The sequence below is a fragment of the Sarcophilus harrisii genome, chromosome 3 (assembly GCF_902635505.1).
Source record: "Sarcophilus harrisii chromosome 3, mSarHar1.11, whole genome shotgun sequence".
Lineage (NCBI taxonomy): Eukaryota > Metazoa > Chordata > Mammalia > Dasyuromorphia > Dasyuridae > Sarcophilus > Sarcophilus harrisii.
Genome location: NC_045428.1, coordinates 388,919,583 through 388,946,888, shown reverse-complemented (window position 1 = coordinate 388,946,888; position 27,306 = coordinate 388,919,583). Strand labels below are relative to the sequence as shown.

General features: G+C 33.8%; 1 protein-coding gene across 8 annotated transcripts in view; it reads right to left on the bottom strand.

The window, feature by feature from the left end:
* Positions 1 to 27,306, bottom strand: part of PDE1A (phosphodiesterase 1A) — a 458,879-nt gene that overhangs the window by 112,458 nt on the left and 319,115 nt on the right. For 6 of the 8 annotated variants that reach the window (XR_004233070.1, XM_031960368.1, XM_031960367.1 and 3 more), the window contains exons 3-6: positions 14,700 to 14,882; positions 9,561 to 9,627; positions 7,070 to 7,186; positions 3,215 to 3,355 (exon numbers count right to left, since the gene is read on the bottom strand). Coding sequence is in view for 7 of the 8 variants with exons in the window: in XM_031960368.1 (XP_031816228.1) it covers positions 3,215 to 3,355; positions 7,070 to 7,186; positions 9,561 to 9,627; positions 14,700 to 14,882 (508 nt within the window). In the remaining variant the exon portion in view is untranslated. Of the gene's footprint in view, positions 1 to 3,214; positions 3,356 to 7,069; positions 7,187 to 9,560; positions 9,628 to 14,699; positions 14,883 to 24,641; positions 24,872 to 27,306 lie in introns of those variants that run through there. The other 2 variants (XM_031960366.1, XM_031960365.1) reach the window with 2 other exon arrangements.

Sequence of the window (27,306 nt, the reverse complement as noted above, 5' to 3'; positions counted from 1 at the left end):
TACATTAATAGTATATATTAAAAAGTGTCTTGCAACTGCTTATTAAACCCTTATCAGCATTCTTTTGCACATGTAGATAAGAGATAAAAAGGTAGAAGAAAGAGAGGGAAGGAGAGAGACAGACAGAGAAACAGATAAAGACAGACAGAGATGGAGACAAAGACACAGAGGTACAGAAGCAAAGAGAAGCTGAAAGAGACAGACACAGAGATAGAGTCACACAGAGAGCATAAAGTAAATGACAAAAATTAGTTTGGTTTTGTTGAAAAATTAAAGTTATCAAAACAGGAAACAGGGTGAAATCTGGGTCGTCTTTTGGCCTGTAATAACATTTTGTCAAATGTCTGTTTATTATAATTAGAAAATTGTAAAAGGATGTTTTATTTTTATTGATTTAAGTTCTAGGTCAGCATTTCTCTTTTCAAGAAAGCCTTTTTGAATTTTTTTGTTTTTATATGCCAGTAGTTTCCTGCTACCTCAACCCACTCTCACATCCCCAGGGAGCCTTCCTTTATAAAAAAGGGTAAAAACAGCTTAGCCATACCAAAGGACAAAATAACTCTACTTAACAGCATTATTCTTGCAATCATAAGACCCTAGAATTTAGAGCCAAAAGGGTCCTTGAAAATCATCTAATCCAATTCTCTCATTTTACTGGTAAGGAAACTCGCCTGGAAAAATGTCCTAAGGTCACACCAGTTAGCCTGTAGCAGAGATGGGACTGAAATGAAAGTGCCAGATGTCTTTATGCTGCACCACACAATTTCTCTGATTTGTCCTGTTTGTGCTTCACAATATATTTTTTTTTTGAACTGTCACACATAGCTATTTTATTTTAGTCTTTTTTTCAAAGCCATAAAAACTAGAAAGAAAAAGTATTACACAACTCTTCAAAGGAACCACTTAAAACAAAAACTATCAGCACTGTGATACTCAAGAAGGAGACTTTTGAAAGAGGTAAACATTGCACCTTTAGCCAAAATCTAAAGTAGTTTTATCCAGTGCAAATAACAGTATTTGTAGCTATCAAGAAGTAATTTATTTCCTTACATTAGTATGCTATGCGTATCAAATCCAAGGAAAGTGAATTACCAAACACATGACTTTGACATTGAAGTCTTACTAAGTTTAAATGTATCTTATCACTTCTAAAAGATGTTCTTGGGAAATATAGAAAGAAAGGTTTTAGTGCACTTCATAAAGATAGTTTATTGAAATTGTTAACTTCTGAGGGTTTGAGCTATTACTCAAACTTGAGTTAACTAAGCTAGCTCTTTATCAGAAAGAGAATAAGGAGAGGGAGAGGGGGAAACAACAAAAAGAGAAAGAAAGAGGAGGGGTGGGAGACAGAGGCAGAGGCAGGGACAGAGAGACAGACATAGAGATGGAGAAACACATAGAGACAGAGAGGTAAAGAAGAGAGAGACAGAGAAATAGGAAATCAGGCTTCTTGCCCATCTCTCTAAATGTCAATGTGACACTTTCCTGGAGTTCCTTCCTAGTTGCTCCTTTAATCCATAGAATGGCATTGTGATTGTTCCAGGCCTCTTTTGTTTCTTTAGGACTTGTTGACTTTTTATTTCTTTGATAATCAATATTAACTAGAGAAGGAGTCTAGCCTTTTACGACCCATTTGGAATACCCAACATGACAATCAGGCCGTCATGGAGATGTGAAATAAGTGGGACATCAAGGACAAAGCCATACATGACAAATCCAAAGGAATAAACAAGAACAGGAAAAGATAAGGTAAGCTGAAGATGAAAGAACGGAATAACCAAAGGAAAGTTGGAAATAAAGAACCATGAGGAAGAGAGAACTAAATGAAGCTTGATCATAGTGCAGACAATTTGTTACATGACAGAAAATGCTGCTCTCCTCTTTTAGAAAATGTCCTAAAGGATTTTGGGTCTCATATCTAAACTTATATATATATATATATATATATAAAAGAAATAGCATATGGGAACCCAGAAAACTGTCAACAAAAACAGGACTTGGGCAGCTCCAAATAAACTAAAATGGTTTCCGAAATTGGCCTGGTGACTGTTATAGGAAGATTGGCTTTCTTCCAACTAGGGTTGCCCATGCACATATCAAAAAATTTTTAAAATCTCAATATTCCTTGAGAAATATAATAATTATTAGTTAATTTGAAGACCTTTTGTTTTGGCTTTGAACTGAGTCTGAAAACAAGGAGATGCACAATCACCAAAGGAATTTTGCCACTATCAGGGAAGATGCTCAGTGAAGATTTTAAATAGAAAGTCTTGACTAGATAATGAGGTATGTTATGTCTTCTTAGCTTAGGATGACTTTATAATCATTGCATCAAGGTTCAAAACAGTTCAGGTCCTCTTAAGTGAGACTGGTTAGCACTCTAAGAAATTCAACCTAAATTATTCAAATGGGAACAAGTCACACAATAGTGCAGGATCTCTAAAATGGAATTCTTCACCACTAACACTTAATTGTGAAATGGAATTAATGAAAACAATTAAGCCCATCAAAATGCTAATTGTACAGATTATGACATATATTATATAAGCAACACCTAGAATTTGTTCATCAGTACATTTTTTCTTGGAAAGGAGAAACAGAGAGCAGGAGTCAGAACTGGATAGGAGGAAAGTGGATTGGCCTGAGTTTGTAAATCATATGATATTCTTAATGACCTCTAGCTTCTCCTTGAAATAAATACCCATATTTTAAGCATTAATATTCTTCTGGCAAATACTTTATGAGTCATAGAATAGCAGTGTCACCCAAAGGATGATAGAGAGGTGCGTGGTAGGTATGAGTAGGCTGTACCATATTGCCAATGAAGAATTTCGCAGAAGAAATAAAAGAATGTCATCTGATAGATGTGGGTAATGATTTTTGTTTTGTTTTGCTTTTGGCAAATATTTTCGAAAAACATACTAGAAGACATAAGTTGTTCATTACCCTCCATTTTTCAAAATATTTGATGAATGTCCTCTAATTTTCCTTTGGCTAGCTTCCTTTATAAAGTTAAAATACCTATATGTTTTGGATAAATTCAGAATATAAATAGCAACAGAAAATTTAAAATAATGGTTATGTCATATTCATAAAGAGATACTGGATTTCTATTAAGATTCTATCTTTCAATAAAGGAAAAGATGAAGCTTAGATATTGGGGGGGAAATACACTTAAGCTAGTTCTTTAAGATACAAAGATAAGATTCCTTACCATGAGACCTGTATGAAGCAATATGTAATGCACAGTTTGAGTGACATCTGCTGCATGAATCAAATTATGATATGGATTTTTGTGCTTGCTGTAACCAACTTCTAAGGCTTCCGCAAAGGAAATTAGACAAGGAACAGGAATCTGTGGAAAGCAATGGTTATTCATTATATATCTAATAAAATTGCTGCACAAAATTATAGCAATCAGTTTTAGCACTGATGAGGGGAGCCCCAAAACTCTCTCTCAGACTTTGGGGGAAAGCTTGGGAAACTCCCTTAGAGAAGCTCTCCCCTGAGAGACCCATCCCAGAGAATCAAGATAAAATGGTTTCATTCTGTTATCTGGGTGGGACTAGTTGAGTCTAGGACCACTCCTACTTAGCCCAAGCTGGAAATCTAGATTTCTATCCAACTTTATTGAGTTGGAAATTAGTCCAGGGAAACTCATTCAATTGGAAGATTATTCTGATTCCAACTCAAACTGTTCCCAGCCTCCACCAAGAGCTACCCATATAACAAGCTTCCTTCAGCACATTCCTTGCAGAGGGCCAAAATCAGGAATCATGATAAGGAACCTCTCTCTCTCCTTGGCAAAGCTGTGACCCTCTGCCCTCTGAAAAGCCATTGTTTTCTCAGCATTACTCCCTCTTTATCTCTATCACCTATTTCTCTAACAGGACCTTATTTACCTCTCTGTTGGGATTTCTCTGCTAGATCCTTACTTCTCTGTTAGGACCTGGCCACTAAGGAAGTCAGCCTGCAAAAGCTGACTTCTCAGTTCTAATAATAAACTTCTTTTGCCAGTCTAACTTTTCGGGTTCGTAAGTTCATTTACAAAGGACCTGCGCCAACCAGAAGGGGGTTCCCACAACTCCCTGCCCTGTGCCGAACCTCATAATTTTTGGTTCCCTGACGAGGAAACCCCAAAATCTGGACAAAGTAAAAACCTTTCTTGTTGTTGTCATCTATTCTCTATCTAGACACTCAAACATGAAGGTTTGAGTTGTTGAGAGTTCCAGGCTCGAGCAGAATTTCTTCATTGGAATTCCTGTGATCTGACAAAAGTACCTTTTAGCATTTTGTCATCTTTTCCTCTCTAGATTTGTTGTCTATTCTATAGCTAAGACACTCAAACACCCGGGTACATTTGGGTCATCGGAGCCCCATGCTTGAGCAGAATTCTTGGGGGACGCACTATTGGAATTCCTGTGTTCTGAAAAAAGTAGCGTTTTGTCACTGTCTATTTCTGGAGACTCTAGAGAAGGACGAAGAGCTTATAGAGTCGGTGACACTGTCAAGAGGAAGATGAGGAGCTATAGAATTGGGGGCACTAAGGCTTTTTTCTGTCAAAAATTAGACAGAACACCCCTGCCTCTAAAAATCCTTCCTTACACAGAGAAATTCAGCTTGAGAAAAACCTCAAAACTGGGAAGCTTGAGATGCTTAGATTTGCTGGAAGGGAATCAGACTCCCTCCACCCAGCCCCTGTGGAGACAAAGGAGCCTTCCTTTGCATATCAATGCACTCCTAAAATCCCTTTCAGAGAAGCTCTCCCAGACTGAGGAGAATACCTAGCTATTCTGGGTACCCCTCCCAACTTTTTGGGGGGTCCAAGGCCAACACTTGGGGGATATATGGAGAAAACTGGAGAGACCAATTTTAAGCCCTAATGTTTCCTCCCACTTTGCTATTACAAACATCTGTTGGCTCTTTAACTCTCTCTCACCTGAACTAAAATCTGGGCCTTCCAGCTCTTTTTCTTTTTCTAAGGGAAACTTTCCTTCTGAAAGAAATACTCAGAGAAGAGGTATCTCTTTAAATGTCAAATCCCTCCCAGACTTCGACCAGGAACCCCAGAAGTTCGTGCTCTAGGTGTCATGGAAACTGTCCAAGAAGACTCCCCAGTCCTCGTCTTAAGTTCAAGCAGGAGGAGCACTGGAGGGACTGTCTCTCCAGCATGACAGCCCAACAACCCAACACCTGGTGGCTGATTGGTACAGGGGTAGAACCACCCCCTCCAAGGTCCTGCTCTCTGGCAGAAATTTGGGGGTTGGTCAAGTTCCCCCTTGCTCCACCACAACAGCCGAACATCTGACAGCCATTAAGATGGGGCTTCTTCTTTACTCTCACACTGGCCCTCTAGTCTCTCCTACCCCTTCCCCATAGAATGAGGATAGAGGAGGGAGGGAGGAGGGGAGAGGCTGCCCTCAGGACTTGTCTTGAGATCTCTCCTCTGTCTAGTCAGCTTGGTAATTTAATAATGAGATTGAGGACCCAACTCTCTTTCTCAAACTTCCAGAGGAATTTTTTTTTTAAAGCAATTAACTTTTAGACAGACAGTTAAGAAATTTGGAGATGCTTAACTACATTCTTATCTTGATCTACAGCACTAGCTGGCAGGGCGCACCCATCCTCCAGACCCTGCCTCACAGCAGCTAGGATGGCCATCCTGCCTTAGAGCAATGGCTGCTTTTAATTAAAAGGCCCTTTTAATTGAAGAGACCTCAAAATTAACCTTGGGACAGCCATTAACCCCTGGGGTTCAGAGCATTTTAAAAGCCAAAGGACATCAGTGACTTGGTAGGAAATCTAATAGTTATCAAAGCCTCCTTCCTGATCTGACTCTCTGGGTGTGTCACACCCTTAATCCTGCCACCCTGCTCCCTGACTCTACCCAACCGGAGAAATTTTCTTTCCTAAAAATGGGAAAGAAAGGGAGTGTTATTCTGTGGTGACTCTCAATGTTAACACTTTTATTAAAGATGAGGACAGGGGTCCTCATTTTGATTAGCATTCTATAACCCTGATAGCAATTAACTCCTTAACTACCTTCAGCTAGGGAGCTCTGTGGGCAGAGGGGGCATTCGGCCTTGTGGATGGGCTATCCACATTCTTAAGGCAGCTCACAGATGGGACCTGCTGCTCAATTGTTTATCATAATTATTTTGGAGGTTATTTTCATACCACAAAAACCTAAAGTGATTTGAAGTTATTCTTTATGCTACTTGTTTGGGGAATATTTTGTGCTGATTGCCCTGCATGCCAAAATTTCTTATTATGGTTTGGATCAATTTAGTATCCTAAAAGGCATTGATTATGCCTTTGATTGTAAATATCTCCAGTGTAATTTTGAGATGAGATATTACAAAACTGATATATCTGCCTTGAATGCCCCCAATATTGTATCCTTATGAAATGGTCTCAGATTTCCTCTAGAAAAGATCTATAGCTGGTCTGTTGGGACCAATAGATAGAATAATAGACTTCCATCCAGGAAAACATATGTTCAAATCTTTCCTTACCATTCACTAGATATATAATTCTGCTCAAATCAGTTAATCTCAGTTTCAGTTTTCTCATCTTTAAAATGGGGATAATAATAATATATATATATATATATATATATATACATATGTATATGTATATGTATTCACTAATATACATATGTATATGTATTCACATATATATACATAGATATAGATATATCTATATCTATGTGTATATATATATATACCTATATATCTATATGTATATTCACACATGTGTATATACATGTATGTATCTATATATACATATACCACCTTAAAAACATTAAATCATTTATAAATGTTAGTTTTTATTATAGAAAGTGAATAGATATATTAATATAATAAATTCTAAGGGAGCATGGAAGCATGTAGGGCAATGACATATGTGAACTATGCAGATACTCACAAATATCATGCATATATTGTTCTATTCTCTCCTATTGAGTCTTATATTACTAATCCCTAAAAAAGGCTGACATAATGATATATTCTGTCATTTTTATTCATATCTAATGCATTAATTTTTCTTATCATTTAATATTTCTGACCTTGAAGCGGTTGATAAGATCATATCTGGTGAACAGTTCATACATCATAAATTTCAGACTGTGCTCTCCACTTGCATCATTTAGGGCAAATACATCAAATGACCATTTATCTACATCCTGTAGGGGGAAAAAAAGATATATTTTAGTTTGTGCTGTCTTCTAATTCTCTTTCTGTCAGTGATTTTAGCTAAGAAATAGGCAACAAATGGACTGAAGACAAGATTCCTTTAAGCAACAAGGTGATACAGTGGATAGAATGCTATTTGTGGATGTGATATTTAGAGGACCTGAGTTGAAATTCTGCCTTAGACTCTGATTAGCTGTTTAATCTTAGATAAATCAATTAGCCTCTATCTGCCTCAGAGATAATAATAGACCTACCTCAAAGGATTGTTTTGAGGATAAAAATGAACTTATTTTTTAATTTGTTAATTCCAATTTTATTTTATTTTAAATAGTATCTTATTTTTTCCAACTACATGGAAAGATAGTTTTCAACATTCACCTTTGAAAAATCTTGTGTTCCAAATTTTTCTTCCTCTCCTCCCCTCTCCCTCTTCTTCAAGACAGCAAGTAATCTCATATATGTTAAACATGTGCAATTCTTCTAAACATATTTCCATATTTCCCATGCTATGCACAAAAATAAAATCATAAGGGAAAAACACAAGAAAGAAAAAAAACCAAGCAAATAAATAATAAAAAAAGATGAAAATACTATGCTTTGATTGACATTCAATCTTCATAGTTCTCTCTCTGGATGTAGATGGCTCTCTCCATTACAAGTCTATTAGAATTGCCATCTCATTTGGCAACAATGAGAATCATCTCATTGTTGAAAAGATCCAATTCCATCACAGTTTATCATGAGATATCTTTAAAAGCACTTTGTGTACTTTAAAGCACCACTTAAGTGTCATCCCATTTATAAAGGATCTGGCTTTGATAGATTAGAAAAACCTATTTAACATATCCTAAGGATAAATTTTGATGAAGCTAAGAACTAAGGGAAGAGGACAACATAAATATTTTGAGATCTTTCCCTATTTCAGGGTATCCTTCTACCTTGTCTCAAACGTATTTGATTAACTTGAAGACCTCACCATCAAAATGGATTTGTTTTTCCATTTTGATTTTATTCAATATAGCCTTCATCACTATATCTTTGGAGATCATACATCTCCCTATTTAATGCCTTGCTTGATATCAGTAAACAAAGAATTAACAACAAAAAAGTCATCTCTGTGTTGACAGTCCCCCCACCAACTTCTACTCACAATAAAATTTGCCCTTGGGGAAGGGTCTGATAAGTTGCCATTCCACAGGATCACAGATGTAGAAATGGAAAGGACATTTGATATCTTGTAATACAATATGCTCATTTTATATTTTAATAAAATTAGATCTAGGATAGTTAAATGGCTTCTCCATAATCAAAAAGTAAGTATTCCTGGCAAAAGTGGAATTTGGCTCAAATAGAGAACTCTATTGCTCCATGCTGTCTCCATTTTTAAATTCATAGTTCAGTTTTAAAATTACTCTCCACCTTTAAGATAAAAATCTTTATATTGTTAAAAGAACACTAGGTAACAAAACCAACAATAGAAGTATTTTGGCTGGTATAGTACCTTCTAATTATTCCTGGGATTACAAGTTTCCCCCAAGAAACTAATTCCATTAGCTGGCTTATGTGAGAGAAGAAGTCTCACATTTTCCCCTAAAGAAATGGCAATGGGTATCAATGCCTGGCTAAAAAGCAAGTTGTCTCCGCAAGAACCTGGGAAAATCATGAAAGATGTAGTTAGTGAGGACAAATAAAGCAATGAGTCCCCTTTGCCAACTTTCATTCAGAAAAACCACTTGTAGGAATCAATCCAACTTTATTTCACAATAAAATCATAACAGAGATGATTTTTCTCTATAATCACTTTATTCTTACTCTCTACTCTTTTTTATAGTACTCCTATCTAAACAAACAGAAAACAACAACCTAATCTCAAAGCAAAGCCAAATTTATTTATTCTTTATATATATCAAATGATACACTTGGCTGAATTTGATCTCAATTATAGTTATTTTATGCAAATTCTTAAATAAAAAGAGAAAATTATCACTTTATAGGCTCTAATGATCACTTTTTCACTATCTACTAAGTTATGATTTGGAATGGGTCATTTAAAATTCTGTGCACTTTTAAAACTGATATGCATGCTAACATGTCCATTATCACATTAACTCATTTCTTTTATTATTATTATAATTTTTTTTAATTATAGATTTTTATTTAAAAGTTATATGCATGGGTAATTTTATAGCATTGACAATTGCCAAACCTTTTGTTCCAATTTTTCCCCTCCTTCCCCCCATCCCCTCCCCCAGATAGCATGTTGACCAATACATGTTAAATATATTAACTCTTATTTCTGATAGTTAATTTAATTAACAATTCAGAACTATGATTTGAGAAAAATAGAAAAACTTAAATTCTTACCTTTAATGTTATAATGACAGCTGCTGGATAAACTAAACCAGATATGCTGGAACTCCGTCTGTACATCCTAAAAAGATAAACAAGCAATTATTCAGTGAAAGTTTCCATCTAGTTCCTTAAGTCTTGAGGAAAATTTCTTTTTGTTAAGTTTACCTTTTATCACTCATTATGTTCTTTCCTCCTCTGCCAAAGTCCTACTTCAATGTCTTTTCATGGTTTGCCAGAGACCTCAGGTTCTTGAATACTTTGCCAGCAGTTGTCAAGTTCTAAGCCATGCTATCATTTTTATTTTCAATTGATTAAAAAAATAGATCAAGTTTGAATAATTAAATTGCAAATACCATCTTTTTTTTTTTTCCAGGTAGGCCTTTTCATTCAATTTAGTATTAATTTCTGGTTTTTATTAATAATCAAGGTAAATGACTACATAACTAGCCAATTCAGAAATTTTTTCATATAATTAACTAACATTCTTTGTGATATTATTTATTCAATCCTCATGCCTAAAGCCTTCTGACTGATTCTAAACTTGAGGAAGCTATTCATGGTATATGAACATAAAATTTCTAAACAGTCTAAAAATCTTCATTTCTTAATTTTGAATCCTGTCTAATATACATCCCACCCAATTTTTTCTTGTCACTGAAAAATCACCAACTATTAATATCATGCTGAGGTATTTATTCTTCTCTACTTCTTCATTCCCAATAATGGATACTGATGCAAACATTAAATTATTTTTTCAGCCTTTTTAAGCTCTTCAACATGAATACTGAAAGTAGAAATAACCAAGTACAGCATAACATCATATTTCTTTGTTCTACTTTATATTTCTTTATTCTATATGAAAACAATTCTTTGTTCTATATAGAAAAATTCTACCAACTTCTTTATTTGCCTGAGGAGAACTTTTAAGGTGTATCTTCATTGAGCTGAAATTTTTATATGTTTTAGTTTATAGTGAGAATATTGGTATTGATGAGGTTCAGTTCCTTTAGCTATTTATTAATGAATTGGGAATCATAAAAAATACACACAGAATAGTAGCAATTAAATTAACAATTACAGATGTCTATGTCAATATGGAATACAAACTCTGTTCATTGTAAAGATATTCCTAAGATCTTTTTTAAAGCCAGAGGAAATTCTCTAGAACACTAGATGGATCCTTCTAAGGATGTATAGAAATATATGGCTAAACTGTAGAAGATGAGAAAATGTAAAGGCCTCCCAACTTTCAATGGTAAAAGAAATGCCAATTAATAAAACTTTAGATCCATCAAGGTGTAGAGATAAATTCTCTGCCTATACCTATGGATGTCACATAGTATTAATATGGTTTTTAAATGAGCAAGTTGCTTGGAATTCTTGATAAGAATAGTGAACTGCTTGGAATTCATGACATCCACATCCTGATTTTCAACCACTAAATGATGGAAAGCTTTTTATGATAGTCCATGCCTTCTGATACAGTTTTTTATGCCCTTTGGGCTCATCATTCAAACTTTTTATTCTGTGAGATGAATGGTTTTTTCCTTATTTATGAGCAATAGATATATTTGTTGTAGAAGGTAAACATATTAGGAGATAGCTATAGGTTCATGGGTGTGAATGTTTTGTTAAATGGAGATATTAAACTAGAATAAACATTTCTCTGGTTGGCTCTTTTTAATATTACTAAAATTATCTCAGAAAACTTATAAAGAGCACAAAATCATACCTGTTTCTTTAGTAAGATAAATTCATGTCATCAAGATTAATAACACTGTATATATGTGTATGTATTTATGAATATATGTGGAAATTGAAATATTTTCTCCATTATTTATCTCAAAACAACATGCCCTACTAAAGATCTAAAGTATATATGTAACTTATTATTTCCCTTAGTTTATCATCTCTCTGAGAATTAGCTGAAAGATATAGAGAATATGGTTCCATTAATCATAAAAAAGTATTTTGTTTGAGTAAAACACTACCCTATAGGCTCTTTTTCAACAAAGTATCTTATATCAAAATCATTTGGGATTCATTACAACAGGAAAAACAACAACAATCCTGTTCAATGATTCTTTAATTATTGAAATCACATTATATTTATCTCAATGCTTGCCACAGTGAGGAACAATGTAAAGCAAAACATTTCTATGAAGATTGTGAAATACTACTGTGCTTCTATTTGTATATGTATATATGATATGTATATGGCAATATATGTGCTCTTGTGTCCAGGGGAAAAATAAAATCTAACAACAAAAATATTTCACCAATGAAAATTTGCATCTGAAATATAACTTTAATTCTTACAACTTCCCAGGATACTAAGATGTTAAGTGGCTTTCCGAGGGTCACACAACTCATACATGATTGAGGAGACACTTGAACCCAGGACTATCTAACTCTGAGGCCAGCTGGCAATCCAATTAATCCCATTATGATTTTTGAAATGAACAGATGAGGCTAAAAACCAAATTGATAGAAATATATCAGGAAATCATTACATATCTAAATTTAATGAAAATTATATTTCAGAAATTTGAATGCCCTGATTAATATAGACTTCTCAAATTTAAAAAAAAATTGTCTTAATGTACTAATCTATTCATCTTTGGTAGCCTTTTCCTTGATACTTTTAGTCAATAATTTGGCTACCAAAAATATCTATAATTGGCAGCACACATCATAATTTGCAGAAACACTTGTATACTAATTATATAAAACATATTCTTCATAAAACTTTTTAATCTCTTTCCTCTTGATGGAATATATGTTGCAGTGTTTTCCAACTTATATCTTTGTATATGTTTCTAAGTTCTGCAATGTTTTCTGAACACATAAAAAAGAATAAAAGGCTATTGTCCTTCAGGGAAAAACAAGATAGTAATAATATTCTCATGGCCTTTTCTCATTGTTATTTAGGGTTCACATCTATTTCAATTAAAGAGAAAAAGATAGTTGGCACAATTTTGGATAGTTTTAGGAATATTTTTGAAAGAAAATTCTAATAGGAATAATCAATTCCTTTATCATTTCAACCTCCTCTCCCCTAATATACCGTTCCCCTTTCAAATTTATACTAGTTTGGTCTACAATTATTAAAGAAAATACCATTATCCTTTTAGCATGTGCCTTTCAGGGTTGCTATAGGGACAAAATGAGACAATATTTACAAAGTCTTTCGCAAATCTTGAAATGCTATAAAAAAGCTATAAATTGCTAATATTATTTCAGTGTCAAAAAAGAGTCAGTCTCAGAGCCAGAAAGACTAGTGTTCAAGTCTTTTATCTGACAATGGTAAACTATGTGGTTTTAAGCAAGTTACTTTACTTTTCAATGTTTGTCTAGACAATTGTAAGACTCCAAATTATAAAAACCATGCTTAATTGCATTGATAAAGGCAATTTTCTTCCTGGGAGTTACTTTTGTTGATTAAATTAGAGATCAAATCAAGATGAAGTCCAGGGTTATAAAACAAATAGGATGAAACTCACTGCTCACTGGTAATTCAGCCACTATAATCAATTTTGAAACAGACCAAAGAAATAGGAAAGATGTAAAGCAGTTAATATGATGACTAAATTTAAGTACTAGAAGACACCAAAGGATGTAGGATTTTAAAGCAAAAATAATGTCTCCTATGTATCAGAGAGAACAACTCCAATTGCAGAGCATTCTTCTCATAACAACTTTTTAATCTTGTTCTCATTTTGGAAACTGAATAGAAGCCAAGTAGCCTTACCTACATAAGAAAAATACAATTTAAATTTCCAATACACAAATAATAGTAGATAGACTATGCTAGAACTAGAAAACATTAATTAATAGGGGTCATCAGTCATCATATAATGCTAACCCTATGTTGGAAGGAAAAGTTCATGCTGTGCATCTGCCAATTTCATTTTCCTATCTAAATTTCATCTAGGCTGGGAGTTGTGTAAATGTAAGACACTACTGCTTTTTTTTTTTCAGAAAGGAGAATCTTAATTATTTTATAATATAAAGAATTGGCAAAAATTACTCCAGACCCCAACTTCTTAAACTATGATTTGTTATCCCATATGGAGTCTAGTAACTGAATGTGGGGGTTGTAAAATCATGACTTATTATTAGCAAAGGTTTGGTTTCTGTACCTATATATACCAGGGGTCACACAAAAATTTCTCAGGTTAAAGGGGGTGATGAGTGGAAAAAATTTAAGAAGCCATGTTCTAGACCATTTTATTTATACTTAGCCATAATTGCCTCCAGTAGTCTTGGTCCAAAAAATCTGATTTAATGAGATTGTCTGTGCTATTAAGGAGTAAAATGGCTGGCATTCATTCTAGGATCAAAAATGCTGTGTTTTTCACACTTCAGGATTAGCTGTTCTGCCTTTGTGCTTTAGGAATTTCTCAGATCTGGTCTGCATCACTGACATAAATAAAATATCTTCAAATACTAATTTCTCTTCCTCCTTCTCCCTTTTCCTGCCCACTCCAGACAATTGAAAGCAGCAAATACCACAAGGTCAAAAACTGAGAGATTTTCTTTGTTGGTCAATAGACAATAGATCTTTAGTTCTTACACAATCGTAGTCATTTTAGGGTGTGGGAATCACAAGTCATTCAGGGAATCAACTATCTCATCAAATGCTACATTTTTCACCTAGGATGTGTTAATAACAACAACAAAAAATTAAGCATCTTTTTTTTGTCATCCTACTCATAATCAATGGAATTTTATACTGATTTGTGGAAAGGGAAATGGTTCTTTAAACTTTTTCTTAGCAGAAAAAAGCCAAAATAAAAAATTAGCAAGATTCATTTTTATAACATATGTATGTAGTATAAGTACCACAAAGCTTAATGAAGCTGTAATTCTGCTCACTAAATCACAGAATAACAGAATCTTGTAGTTGGAAAGCATCTTAGAAATCATATTGCCAACTTATGTTTAAAGAAAAATCTCCTATATTATAAGACTAACAACCATTTAGCTCTTTTTTTAAGCCTTCTGGTGAGGAATATACAGTTCCACATTTTACATTTATAACCACTAGATATATTTATAATCCATTTTGTCTGTTGTGTTCACTTTCAACAATATTTCTTTGGTATTTGTTACTAGTCAGTCTTTTGTAATGATAAAATATACACTCACCTATCCACAAAAATTCCAGCCTGGACAGCATGCACAATGCTACGGAATTTTGGTTTTTCTTCAGGTTTCCTCTTTGTCATCCCCATTTTCCGTGTGAAAGTAGAAGCCAACCAATCCCGTACTTCTGATGGGACTGAATCAATCTGGATGTCAGAGAGTTCATCTTCAGTGTCCAACAGTTTCCTACAAAAATTTAGACAGGTTAATTAGATTTTCTAACCATAGATTTTTGCCTTTGTTTTTATTAAAATATGCAAGTGGAATATTTTAAGATGTGGTGAAAGTACAAAAGAGGCTATTGTGCATTTGATGATTTTAGGTATTATAAAAATTTTTAAAACTAAAATTCCATTCAAGATTTTATAGCAACTTTGAGGTATTTTAATAATAAATCACTTCATTATTTTAATCTTTATACTGAGAATAGATAGGGAGAAAGTAGTTTTTGATTAATCATACTAATAGAGTAGCTAGACATAATGAGATAAATAATTTTTGAGTGGTTTAAAAAATAAAATAAACAGATAAAACTTATTTTATTTTAATTGGTGATGAATTTCTTTATTTCCTTATGAATTTAAGCAAACTGATTTTCAAGATATTATAATAATAAACACCATAATAAAACCTTACTATGAAAACATAAATGGGAGAAAACTGGGAAGCTGACAAGTTTCTTAATTTTGGTAACTCTTACTTTAATAAACCTTCAGCTCCAGTACTATACAGAAATGTCCTGTTTTTCTAAAAACATTCAATAAATGGTTTTTTCATCTAGTGCAATAAACCACTTGGAGTTTGATGATTTATTCAGATAAATACTTTACTAAAATTTTATTTGATGACTTCCAGGTGAAAATACTCCACAAGAAGGTAAACAAGCCACAAAGAGAGGGAAGGAGTTGGCTAAAGGAAGGAGTGGAGATGAAGGGACTTTGTGAGGTTTTAGAAAAATGCTATTCAATCCATAGAGAAATCTTCATATACTCCAGGTCAATTGACCTTGGAAACAAACTTAATTTGAATTGATTTAGCTTTGTTACACAATGTTCTGTCTTATTGGGCTTAATCTGTATATGTTTGGGTGGTGCAGTGGAAAGAGTGCCAGACCTAGGTCAGGAAAGCTCATTTTCTTGAGTTCAAATCTATCCTCAGACCCTTACAAATTATATAACTCTGGGTAAGTCATTTAACCTTGTTTGCTTCAGTTTCCTCATATATAAAATTTGTTGGAGAAAAGAATGACAAACCAGTCAAGTATCTTTGCCAAGAAAATCCCAAATAGGATCATGAAGAGTTAGAAATGACCAAAATGACTAAACAGCAATAACACAATATATCCTCTCTCTCAAGTCAATAACTTCCTCCAGGTATCTATAATTTGGGAAGCTGGTGCAAATGACCTTGGTTTGGAAAAAATAGAGGTGATTTCAGGAGTCACCTCAAGCTTTCATAAGGTCCATGACATTCATCAAATAATAGTAATTAGTGCAACAACAATAAACATTTGTATAATACTTAAATGTTTGCAAAAACCTCATAAATATTAACTCATTTTATGCTCACAACTCTGGGAGATAAATATCATTAGTATCTCTAGTTTACAAATGAGAAAATTGAAGCACAAAGAGAGTTTAAGTACATTATCCAATAGTCACGTAGCTAGTAAGTGTCTCTAAATTATCCAATAATCACTTAGCTAGTAAGTGTCTCAGGCAATATTTGAACTCAAAGCTGAATCCATGGAGCTTAAGAGCTTGGTTCACTGCCCCATGCAGCTACTCATGCATGCAAATACATGATTTGCAGTTTCTCTGGCAATATATTTATATTTATATAACCACAAAAATCACAGACTAAAACTAAGACTTTCATCTACTCTAATCAGTTCATTTTATAGCTAGGCAAAGATGAGGTCATTTCACCTCAAAAATCTGTAATCCAAGTGTTCTGGGACCTGAAACTCGGCAGCAAAACAAACCAATATGCCCAAGATTATGTAGCTAACAAGTGCTATATATTGTAATATTCTTTTCTAAAATGTAATATTCTCTTGTTGGGGTTTCCTTGGGGTCTCTGGAGGCAGCCTTCATTTCAGTTCAGTAATCACCCCAAATACAGCCAGGTATTAAAGTCCAAATCCTTTATTGTCTCTTTCCAAGTCTTGTCTCCTTTCCTGTGGCCCGGTTAGCTTTCTTAGAGGCCTTCTGTAGTCTTGGTTCCCAGAGCTTGAGCTCTGGCTTCTGAATCTCCCCGACTCAATCCTAGCTGAGATTCCTAGCTTATATCTATGCTCTCTTAAAGGTGTGAATCATGTGGAACTATATAGTAAGTACTAAGTATATGTACTGAACTAAAGAACTGTTAAGCACCCTGCTAAACAACTATTGTCTCTATTAATTACATTGACTTAGCACCTTGTTTCCAGTGTTGGTTGGCCTATAACAATATATAGTAGAAGAAACTACACCTTCTCCTGTTTTCCCTCTCCCACTATCCTTTCCATGTAAGTATGTTTGTGTTATTGACAATGGGCATAAGGGTGCATTGCATGGAAGTCATTAAGTTGTCCTGTATTTGGAAGTCTTTCTGGGTTAGTGGGTTCAATTAATGAGAAAAGTGATAGTTGCAACACAGAAATTAATACTTGGTGTCCTCTGCTGAACTTTGTCAATGGGGATGGGGACTTTGAATAAGTAAGGAAAAAGTGAAGCAATTTCTTATCTATCAGTAGTCTACTCATGGATAAAGTTGAGTTTACAGGACTAAAAATCAACTGTTGTGATGATTTTTTGTATATTTATTATTTTTAATTTTTTTTAAATTTACTTTTTTATAGCTCTTTATTTACAAGATAGATGCATGGGTAATTTTTCAGCATTGACAACTGCAAAACCTTTTCTTTCAATTTTTCCCCTCCTTTTCCCCTCCCCTTGGCCCCCAGATAGCAGGTTGACCAATATATGTTAAATATGTTAGAGTATAAGTTAAATACAATATATGTATACATGTCCAAACAGTTATTTTGCTGTACAAAAAGAATTGGACTTTGAAATAGTGTACAATTAGCCTGTGAAGGAAATCAAAAATGCAGGAGGACAAAAATAGAGGGACTGGGAATTCTATGTAGTGGTTCATACTCATTTCCCAGAGTTCTTTCACTGGATGTAGCTAGTTCAATTCATTACTACTCTACTGGAACTGATTTGGTTCATCTCATTGCTGGAGATGGCCATGTCCATCAGAATTGATCATCATATAGTATTGTTGTTGAAGTATATATAATGATCCTGCTCATTTCACTCAGCATTAGTTCATGTAAGTCTCTCCAGGCCTTTCTGAAATCATCCTGTTGGTCATTTCTTATAGAGCAATAATATTCCAAAATATTCATATACCACAATTTATTCAGCCATTCTCCAATTGATGAGCATCCACTCAGTTTCCAGTTTCTGGCCACTACAAAGAGGGCTGCCACAAACATCTGTGCATTGTATATTTGTTTTTAAAAAAACATTTCTTAAAGAGGAATCATGATGAAACATGCAAAGAGCTGAATTTGGCTTTAGAATGATCTGGGTTCAAAATGTGACTTCTATCACCGACAGACAATGAACAGATCATTTAATGTCTCTGAGCCTCAAATTACTCTTAAAACATCACATTATCCATGGACTACACCCTGCAACAATGGGGATAATTTCTAGAGCAAATGAATGACAGATCCTCAATGTATGAAAATGAACAAAATACCTTTATAGGAAGGAAAATCATGGATTAGAAGATATAAGTGGGCTAGCAATTTTTAGCACCCAAGTTTTCAGAAATGGTTCAAGTGGGTATGATTGTTTCTGTGTAATAATTTGTTTCTACTATATAAATCATATATATATGACAGTATAATGGAAATAACAGTGTCAGCCTAGTAGAAGGATAAGACATAAACATAGCTTTTCTCCAGAATTCTATAAACTATAAAAATTCAATATAACATATTAAGTAAAATATTTAATACATTTTTTAAATGATGTGATTTGGGATCTAAAGGAAAAGCAGCTGGAAAAACTCTTGGGCTTAAAAGGTCTTACCACTGAGTGGACAATTCCATTGTTTATGCCATAGGATAACAATTAGGTAGTTCAATGGATAGAATACCAGGAAGATTCATCTTCCTCAGTTCAAATTTGAATGTAGAAACTAGTATGATGACAATTCTATTTCCTTACTTTCTTCATTTACAAAATGAACTGAAGGAAGAAGAGGCAAACCACTCTAGTATCTCTGCCAAACCCCCCCCCCCCAAAAGAGTGACAAAGAATCAGACACAACTGAACACTACCACAAAATATTTTAAACACAGGTTAATTAACACAACTATTTCAGAGATATGTTAGCCTTTGACCTTTAGGGTCCATTCTTTTCTAGAACTTAACTTTGTAAACAATGGGACAGAGGATTGAGAACAAAAAAGGAGGGAATCTGTTCAAAGGCATCAACAAAGTGCATTTAAAATATCCTGGGCAACTCACTAATCCATCATTAGAAGAGGGGCTGAGATCCTACATGATATTAAGATCAGATTCCAGGATAAGGAATGTGGGGAGAAAGAGGTTAATCAGATAAAAGGCAAATTAATAGATATAGATCTAATAACTTTAAATATCTTATATTTTACTGAGTTGCAATTTTTCTACTTATGTGTAGGAGGCACTCAAAAAGCCAACATGTATACCTTCCCTTTTTACTATATAAACATGATTGCATTCATAAAGCCTTTTCTTTATTTAAAAACATCTAAAATACTTAAATCACAATGATGAAGTGTCAATGAACAGTCATAGCATATTACTAAAGATATAATCATGAAGTTAAAATTAGAAAAAATTGGGCCTGGAATCTGATATTCCGAAAGGCAAAAGAACTTGGAATGCAGCCAAGAATAAACTACTCAGCTAAGCTGAGCATTTTCTTTCAGGAAAGAAGATGGACATTTAATGAAACAAATGAATTCCATTTGTTTCTAAGGAAAAAACCAGAACTAAACAAAAAATTTGATCTCCAACCATAGGACTCAAGAGCTGTAGAAAAGGTAAAAGGAACTCTTGAGAATTGTATTTCCATTGTGGATATACAAAAAGAATACATGTATAATTTGATTTTACTGATATAACATAAAAAAGGGAAGTAGATATAGAAAAGGGATAATGTCAGAAAAGGGGGAAAGGAGGGATAAAAAGAGGGAAATCACATCCCACAAAGAGGCAAAGGAAACTAATTATATCTGAGGGAATTTAGAGAGTGGGAGGAACATTGTGTGAATCTTACTCTCATCAGAGTTGGCTCAAAGAAAAAATAATTGCCATACGTGTTTTAGAGAAAATCCTCTCTCACCTCATTAAAAAGGGGGAGAGGAAAAGGGAAAATAAAAAGAGTAATAAGGGAAGGGTACAAGAAAGGGGAAGAGGTTCAAAGGGGGGGAGGGAGAGATTCTAAAGTGGGTGAGCATCGTGATACAAATGGGGCACATAAGTTTAAAATGGGAAAAGAGGGTTAGGGGAGCAAGAAAAAGAAAAGCATAATCTGGGGATATTAGGATGGCAGGAAATACAGAATTAGTAATTTTAACCGTAAATGTCAATGGGATGAACTCTCCCATAAAGAGGAGGCAGATAGCAGACTGGATCAAAAGTCAGAACCCTACAATATGTTGTTTACAGGAAACACATTTAAAGCAGGGAGATACATACAGAGTAAAGGTAAAAGGCTGGAGCAAAATCTATTATGCTTCAGGTGAAGTCAAAAAAGCAGGGGTAGCCATCCTTATCTCAGATCAAGCAAAAGCAAAACTTGATCTAATTAAAAGAGATAAGGAAGGAAACTATATCTTACTAAAGGGTAGCATAGACAACGAAGCAATATCAATACTAAACATATATGCACCAAGTGGTATAGCATCTAACTTCCTAATGGAGAAGTTAAGAGAGTTGCTAGAAAAAATAGAAATCAAAACTGTAATAGTGGGAGATCTTAACCTTGCACTCTTAGAATTAGACAAATCAAACCACAAAACAAATAAGAAAGAAATTAAAGAGGCAAATATAATATTAGAAAAATTAGGTATGATAGATCTTTGGAGAAAATTGAATGGAGACAGAAAGGAATATACTTTCTTCTCAGCAGTTCATGGAACCTATTGAAAAATTGATGATATATTAGGACATAAAGACCTCAAAATTAAATGCAAAAAGGCAGAAATAGTAAATGCTTTCTTTTCAGATCATGATGCAATAAAAACTACATTCAACAAAAAGTTAGGGGTAAATAGACCAAAAATTAATTGGAAACTAAACAATCTCATCTTAAAGAATGATTGGGTGAAACAGAAAATTATAAATACAATTAATAATTTCACTCAAGATAATGACAATGATGAGACATCATATCAAAATTTGTGGGATGCAGCTAAAGCGGTAATAAGGGGAAATTTTATATCCTTAGAGGCTTACTTGAATAACCTAGAGAAAGAGAAGATCAATGAATTGGGCTTGCAACTAAAAAAACTAGAAAAAGACCAAATTAAAACCCCCCAACCAAATACTAAATTTGAAATTCTAAAATTAAAAGGAGAAATTAATAATATTGAAAGTAAAAAAAACTATGGAACTAATTAATAAAACTAAGAGTTGGTTCTATGAAAAAGCCAATAAAATAGATAAGCCTTTGGTAAATCTGATTAGAAAAAGGAGGGAGGAAAATCAAATTAGTAGTCTTAAAAATGAAAAGGGAGAACTTTGCACCAATGAAGAGGAAATTAGAGAAATAATAAGGAATTACTTTGCCCAACTTTATGCCAATAAATTTGTTAACCTAAGTGAAATGGATGACTACCTCCAAAAATGTAGACTTCCCAGATTAACAGAGGAGGAAGTAAATTGCTTGAATAGTCCCATTTCAGAAAAAGAAATAGAACAAGCTATTAATCAAATCCCTAAGAAAAAATCCCCAGGACCAGATGGATTTACATGTGAATTTTACCAAACATTTAAAGAACAATTGGCCCCAATGCTATATAAATTATTTGATAAAATAGGGAACAAAGGACTCCTACCAAATTCCCTTTATGACACAGACATGGTACTGATACCTAAACCAGATAGGTTGACAACAGAGAAAGAAAACTATAGACCAATCTCCCTAATGAATATTGATGCTAAAATCTTAAATAAGATATTAGTGAAAAGACTACAGAAAATCATTCCCAGGATAATACCCTATGATCAAGTAGGATTTATACCAGGAATGCAGGGCTGGTTCAATATTAGGAAAACTATCAATTTAATTGGCCATATTAATAACCAAATTAACAAAAACCATATGATTATCTCAATAGATACAGAAAAAGCATTTGATATAATTCCAATATCCATTCCTATTAAAAACACTTGAGAGTATAGGAATAAATGGACTTTTCCTTAAAATAATCAGCAGCATTTATTTAAAACCATCAGTAAGCATCATATGTAATGGAGACAAACTGCAACCATTCCCAATAAGATCAGGAGTGAAACAAGGTTGCCCACTATCACCATTACTATTCAATATTGTATTAGAAACGCTAGCTTTGGCAATAAGAGTTAAGAAAGAGATTAAAGGAATTAGAGTAGGCAATGAGGAAACCAAATTATCACTCTTTGCTGATGATATGATGGTATACTTAGAGAACCCCAGAGATTCTACTAAAAAGTTATTAGAAATAATCCACAACTTTAGCAAAGTTCCAGAATACATAATAAACCCACATAAATCATCAGCATTCTTATATATCACTAACAAATCCAACAGTCAGAGTTACAAAGAAATTCCATTTAAAGTAACTACTGATAGTATAAAATACTTAGGAATCTATCTGCCAAGGGAAAATCAGAAACTTTATGAACAAAACTACAAAACACTTTTCACACAAATTAAGTCTGACCTAATCAATTGGAAAAATATTAAATGCTCTTGCATTTAATTTAAGCAAATATAATAAAGATGACAATACTACCTAAACTAATCTATTTGTTTAGCGCTATATCAATCACACTCCCAAAAAACTATTTTAATGACCTAGAAAAAATAACAACAAAATTCATATGGATAAACAAAAGGTCAAGAATTTCAAGGGAATTAATGAGAAAAAAATCAAATGAAGGTGGCTTAGCTGTGCCAGATCTAAAATTATATTATGGAGCAGCAGTTACCAAAACCATTTGGCATTGGCTAAGGAATAGATTAGTTGATCAGTGGAATAGGTTAGGTTCAAAGGACAAAACAGTCAATAACTATAGCAACCTAGTGTTTGACAAACCCAAAGACCCTAGCTTTTGGGATAAGAACTTACTGTTTGACAAAAATTGCTAGGAAAATTGGAAACTAGTATGGCAGAAACTAGGCATTGACCCACACTTAACACCGTATACCAAGATAAGGTCAAAATGGGTTCATGACCTAGGCATAAAGAATGACTTTATATATAAATTAGAGGAACACAGGATAGTTTACCTCTCAGACCTGTGGAAGAGGAAGGAATTTGTGACCAAAGAAGAACTAGAGATCATTACTGATCACAAAATAGAAAATTTCAACTATACCAAACTGAAAAGTTTTTGTACAAACAAAACTAATGCAAAGATTAGAAGGGAAGTAATAAACTGAGAAAATATTTTTACAGTCAAAGGTTCTGATAAAGGACTCATTTCCAAAATATATAGAGAATTGACTCTAATTTATAAGAAATCAAGCCATTCTCCAATTGATAAATGGTCAAAGTATATGAATAGACAATTCTCAGATGAAGAAATTGAAACTATTTCTAGCCATATGAAAAGATGTTCCAAGTCATTATTAATCAAATATTGCAAGAAATGCAAATTAAGACAACTCTGAGATACCACTACATACCTGTCAGACTGGCTAGAATGACAGGGAAAGATAATGCGGAATGTTGAAGGGGATATGGGAAAACAGGGACACTAATACATTGTTAGTGGAATTGTGAATACATCCAACCATTCTGGAGAGCAATTTGGAACTATGCTCAAAAAGTTATCAAACTCTGCATACCCTTTGATCCAGCAGTGTTACTACAGGACTTATATCCCAAAGAGATCATAAAGAAGGGAAAGGGATTTGTATGTGCACGAATGTTTGTGGCACCCCTCTTTGTAATGGTCAGAAACTGGAAACTGAGTGGATGCCCATCAATTGGAGAATGGCTGAATAAATTGTGGTATATGAATATTATAGAATATTATTGTTCGGTCAGAAATGACCAACAGGATGATTTCAGAAAGGCCTGGAGAGACTTACATGAACTGATGCTGAGTGAAACGAGCAGGGCTAGGAGATTATTATATACTTCAACAACAATACTATATGATGACCAATGCTGATGGACCTGGCCATCCTCAGCAATAAGATCATCCAAATCATTTCCAATGGAGCAGTAATGAACTGAACCAGCTACACCCAGTGAAAGAACTCTGGGAGATGACTAAGAACCATTACATTGAACTCCCAATCCCTATATTTTTGCCTGCCTGCATTTTGGATTTCCTTCACAGGCTAATTGTACAATATTTCAGAGTCTGATTCTTTTTGTACAGCAAAATAACGGTTTGATCATGTATACTTATTGTGTATCTAATTTATACTTTAATATATTTAACATCTACTGGTCATCCTGCCATCTGGGTGAGGAGATGGGGGGAAGGAGGGGAAAAATTGGAACAAGAGGTTTGGCAATTGTCAATGCTGTAAAGTTACCCATATATATAACCTGTAAATAAAAGGCTATTAAAATTTAAAAAAAAAAAGAAAAATTTAATAAAATAAAAAAAAATTAGAAAAAATTATAAAATGCTGTAGAAGTACTGACAAATGAGAAATGTTAACACTTACTTTAAAGACTCTCTAATTTCTTTTTTTCTCACAAGATTGAAAAATTTCGATTTTGGAAAATCAAATGATACCTTATGGCTATTTTTCTTTTTCTTTCCCATGATCCTTTAGAATTAGATTTCATAGCACTTTGGAGCTTGGCATTAAATTACTTAAAAGGAATAATTTCACTACTTTTAAGTGTATCTTATTTTTACTATTCCTTATGCAGATCTGAGCACAGAAAAAAAAAATACAAGAACACAAGACATAGTTCATTGTGGTGTAATACTTGTGAGGTCATTGTGTTCTAAAGACTCATTCAAACTTATAGTCTGAGCTTTATCCAAGTAATAGTGGAAATGTAACTGATTAGCAAAAACTTTTGTGATTTTAGTACTTTTAAGAATGAGACCATATAAAGTTATCTATAACATAATCAGATTTTACATGTAATCAGATAGACAAAAAAAATAAATAAATAAACTGACACATCACTTAGAGTGAAAGAAGTGTGTAGGTGACTCAGGAGATAAGAGTGCCAGGCCTGGAATCAGGATGACCCAAGTTCAAATCCAGCCTTAAACAATAGCTTATGACCCTAGGCTAGTCAATTAAACCTATTTGCCTCAGTTTCCTCATCTGCAAAATGAACTGGAGAAGAAAACAGCAAGAGTATCTTTGTCAAAAACAAAAAACAAATGGAGTCATAGAGAATCAGACATGACTGAAATGACTGAACAATAATAAAAAAAGGAAAGAATAGGCATCATAGCAATAAAAAGCTGTTTCCTTCAGACATCTTATAATCCTGTTAATGGGAGAGAACTTTCAGGGCTAAAGAAGGGAAAGTCAAGGAAGTAATGTGCTGCAGAGGAAATAAAGGGCTCACCTTGAGTTATGGGACCTTCAGTACTTGAATCCTAGATCTGACACTTAGCAATTGCACAATGTTAAGCAAATTACTAACTTCCAATGGCTTCAGTTTTTTCTCATGTAAAATGAAGGGGTTAAGAGTATCCTAAGGTTCCTTCCACCTTGAAGTTTATTGTTGTCCAATCATATGGATGCAGGAATATATATATATATATATATATATATATATATATATAATAAAGATGGTAAGACATGTTTGAAGTACAACTAAGAAAATGATACCTAAGACAGGAAGAAATCAAAGAAAAAATCAAGGCAAAAAGTAGGTGAATCTAATTTTAAAATCAATTATTAATATTGGTTGCAAAGTATATGCAATAAAGTCAGATAGGAGATAAAGATCTTCCTCTACTCTTAAGAGATTTACAATCCAGTTAATACATTAGATTGATCATTTTTTTCCTTTGTGGGGAAGTTTTGATTAGTTGCTTAGCTATTGATTAAAATTCCATTCCTTCTTCAGGTTAAAATTTTTGTTGGGTGAGAGGCAGTCTAAATTTGTGATTTCATCAGTGCAGGGAAAACCCCTTTAACTTAACCTTAATTTTCAAGTTCTCATTGTCCATAGTGATTAACTTAGTATATAGTAAGAGGCAGTGATTGAGTCCAGGTATTCCTAACCTCAAAACCAATCCTCTACTTATTAAGCCATGCTACCTCTCAAAACTGTTTAAAAATAATGTTAGAAGTTATTGACTTATAATCTGAATTATTTTGATTTTGTGAGTCTATATGATACCTTTGGCCTTATAACACTTTTTTTTTCCTTTTCTTTCTAATGACCAACTTAAACAATTTAACCAATGCAATCTATTTTTTTTCTGAGACATTATATGTTAAACTTCTTCTAGGCTTTTGTTTTCCCATCTGGTTTACCTTTATTGCTCTCCTTTTTTCATTCTGGCTTCTGTGGAATCCAGAAAACAAAATTATCTCCTTGGTTAAAAATAACAGGGAAGTCTGGATTCTAGGAAAATTTTCTTTTTCACAAAGAAGAAAAATTATTCAATCATTTCAATCATGTCCAATTCTTTGTGATTCCATTTGAGGTTTTCATACCAAAAATACTGAAGTGGTTTGCTATTTCATTTTCTAACTTATTTTATAGCTGAGGAACTGAGGCAAACAGGATTAAATAAGTTGCTCAGGGTCACACAGTTTATAGGAGTCTAAGGCCAGATTAGAACTCATGAAGATGAATTTTCCTAATTCTAAGCCTAGTGCTCTATCTCTTGTGCTATCTTCCATAGATACATTTATTCCAATTGTGATATCACAGACCTTTTGAGTTTGACTTTTCCTGCATTTGTCCCAGGGTCTTCTCTAGTAGATCATCCTTTGGAACCAGATTAGATAGATTACTTTACTCACTTCTATATTCTCCCAGTTTTCTGGAGTGATCAGGGACCAGATCAGGACAATCAGCCTTTATACTTTAGACTTAACCGCAGTGCCTTTTCCATAGATAGAATAGCCCTAGAACTAGACCTGGCCTACCTGCTTCTTGCATTTATCCTCATCGCCAGGAACTTCTTTTGGTGGGCTTCCTTACACTGCCTTTTCTTATCCTCTACCAGATTTCCTTGGGCCAGAACTCATCCTGCTCCTGCTTGATGTGAAGATCAGCTTCCTGAATCCTGCCAACACTACCTTCCATGAGATTGTATTTTAAAGGAGGACCATGAACAGTTTAAATATTTAGTCTCCATCTGGACCACTTTTTAACCAATGATATTGGAAGAATACCATA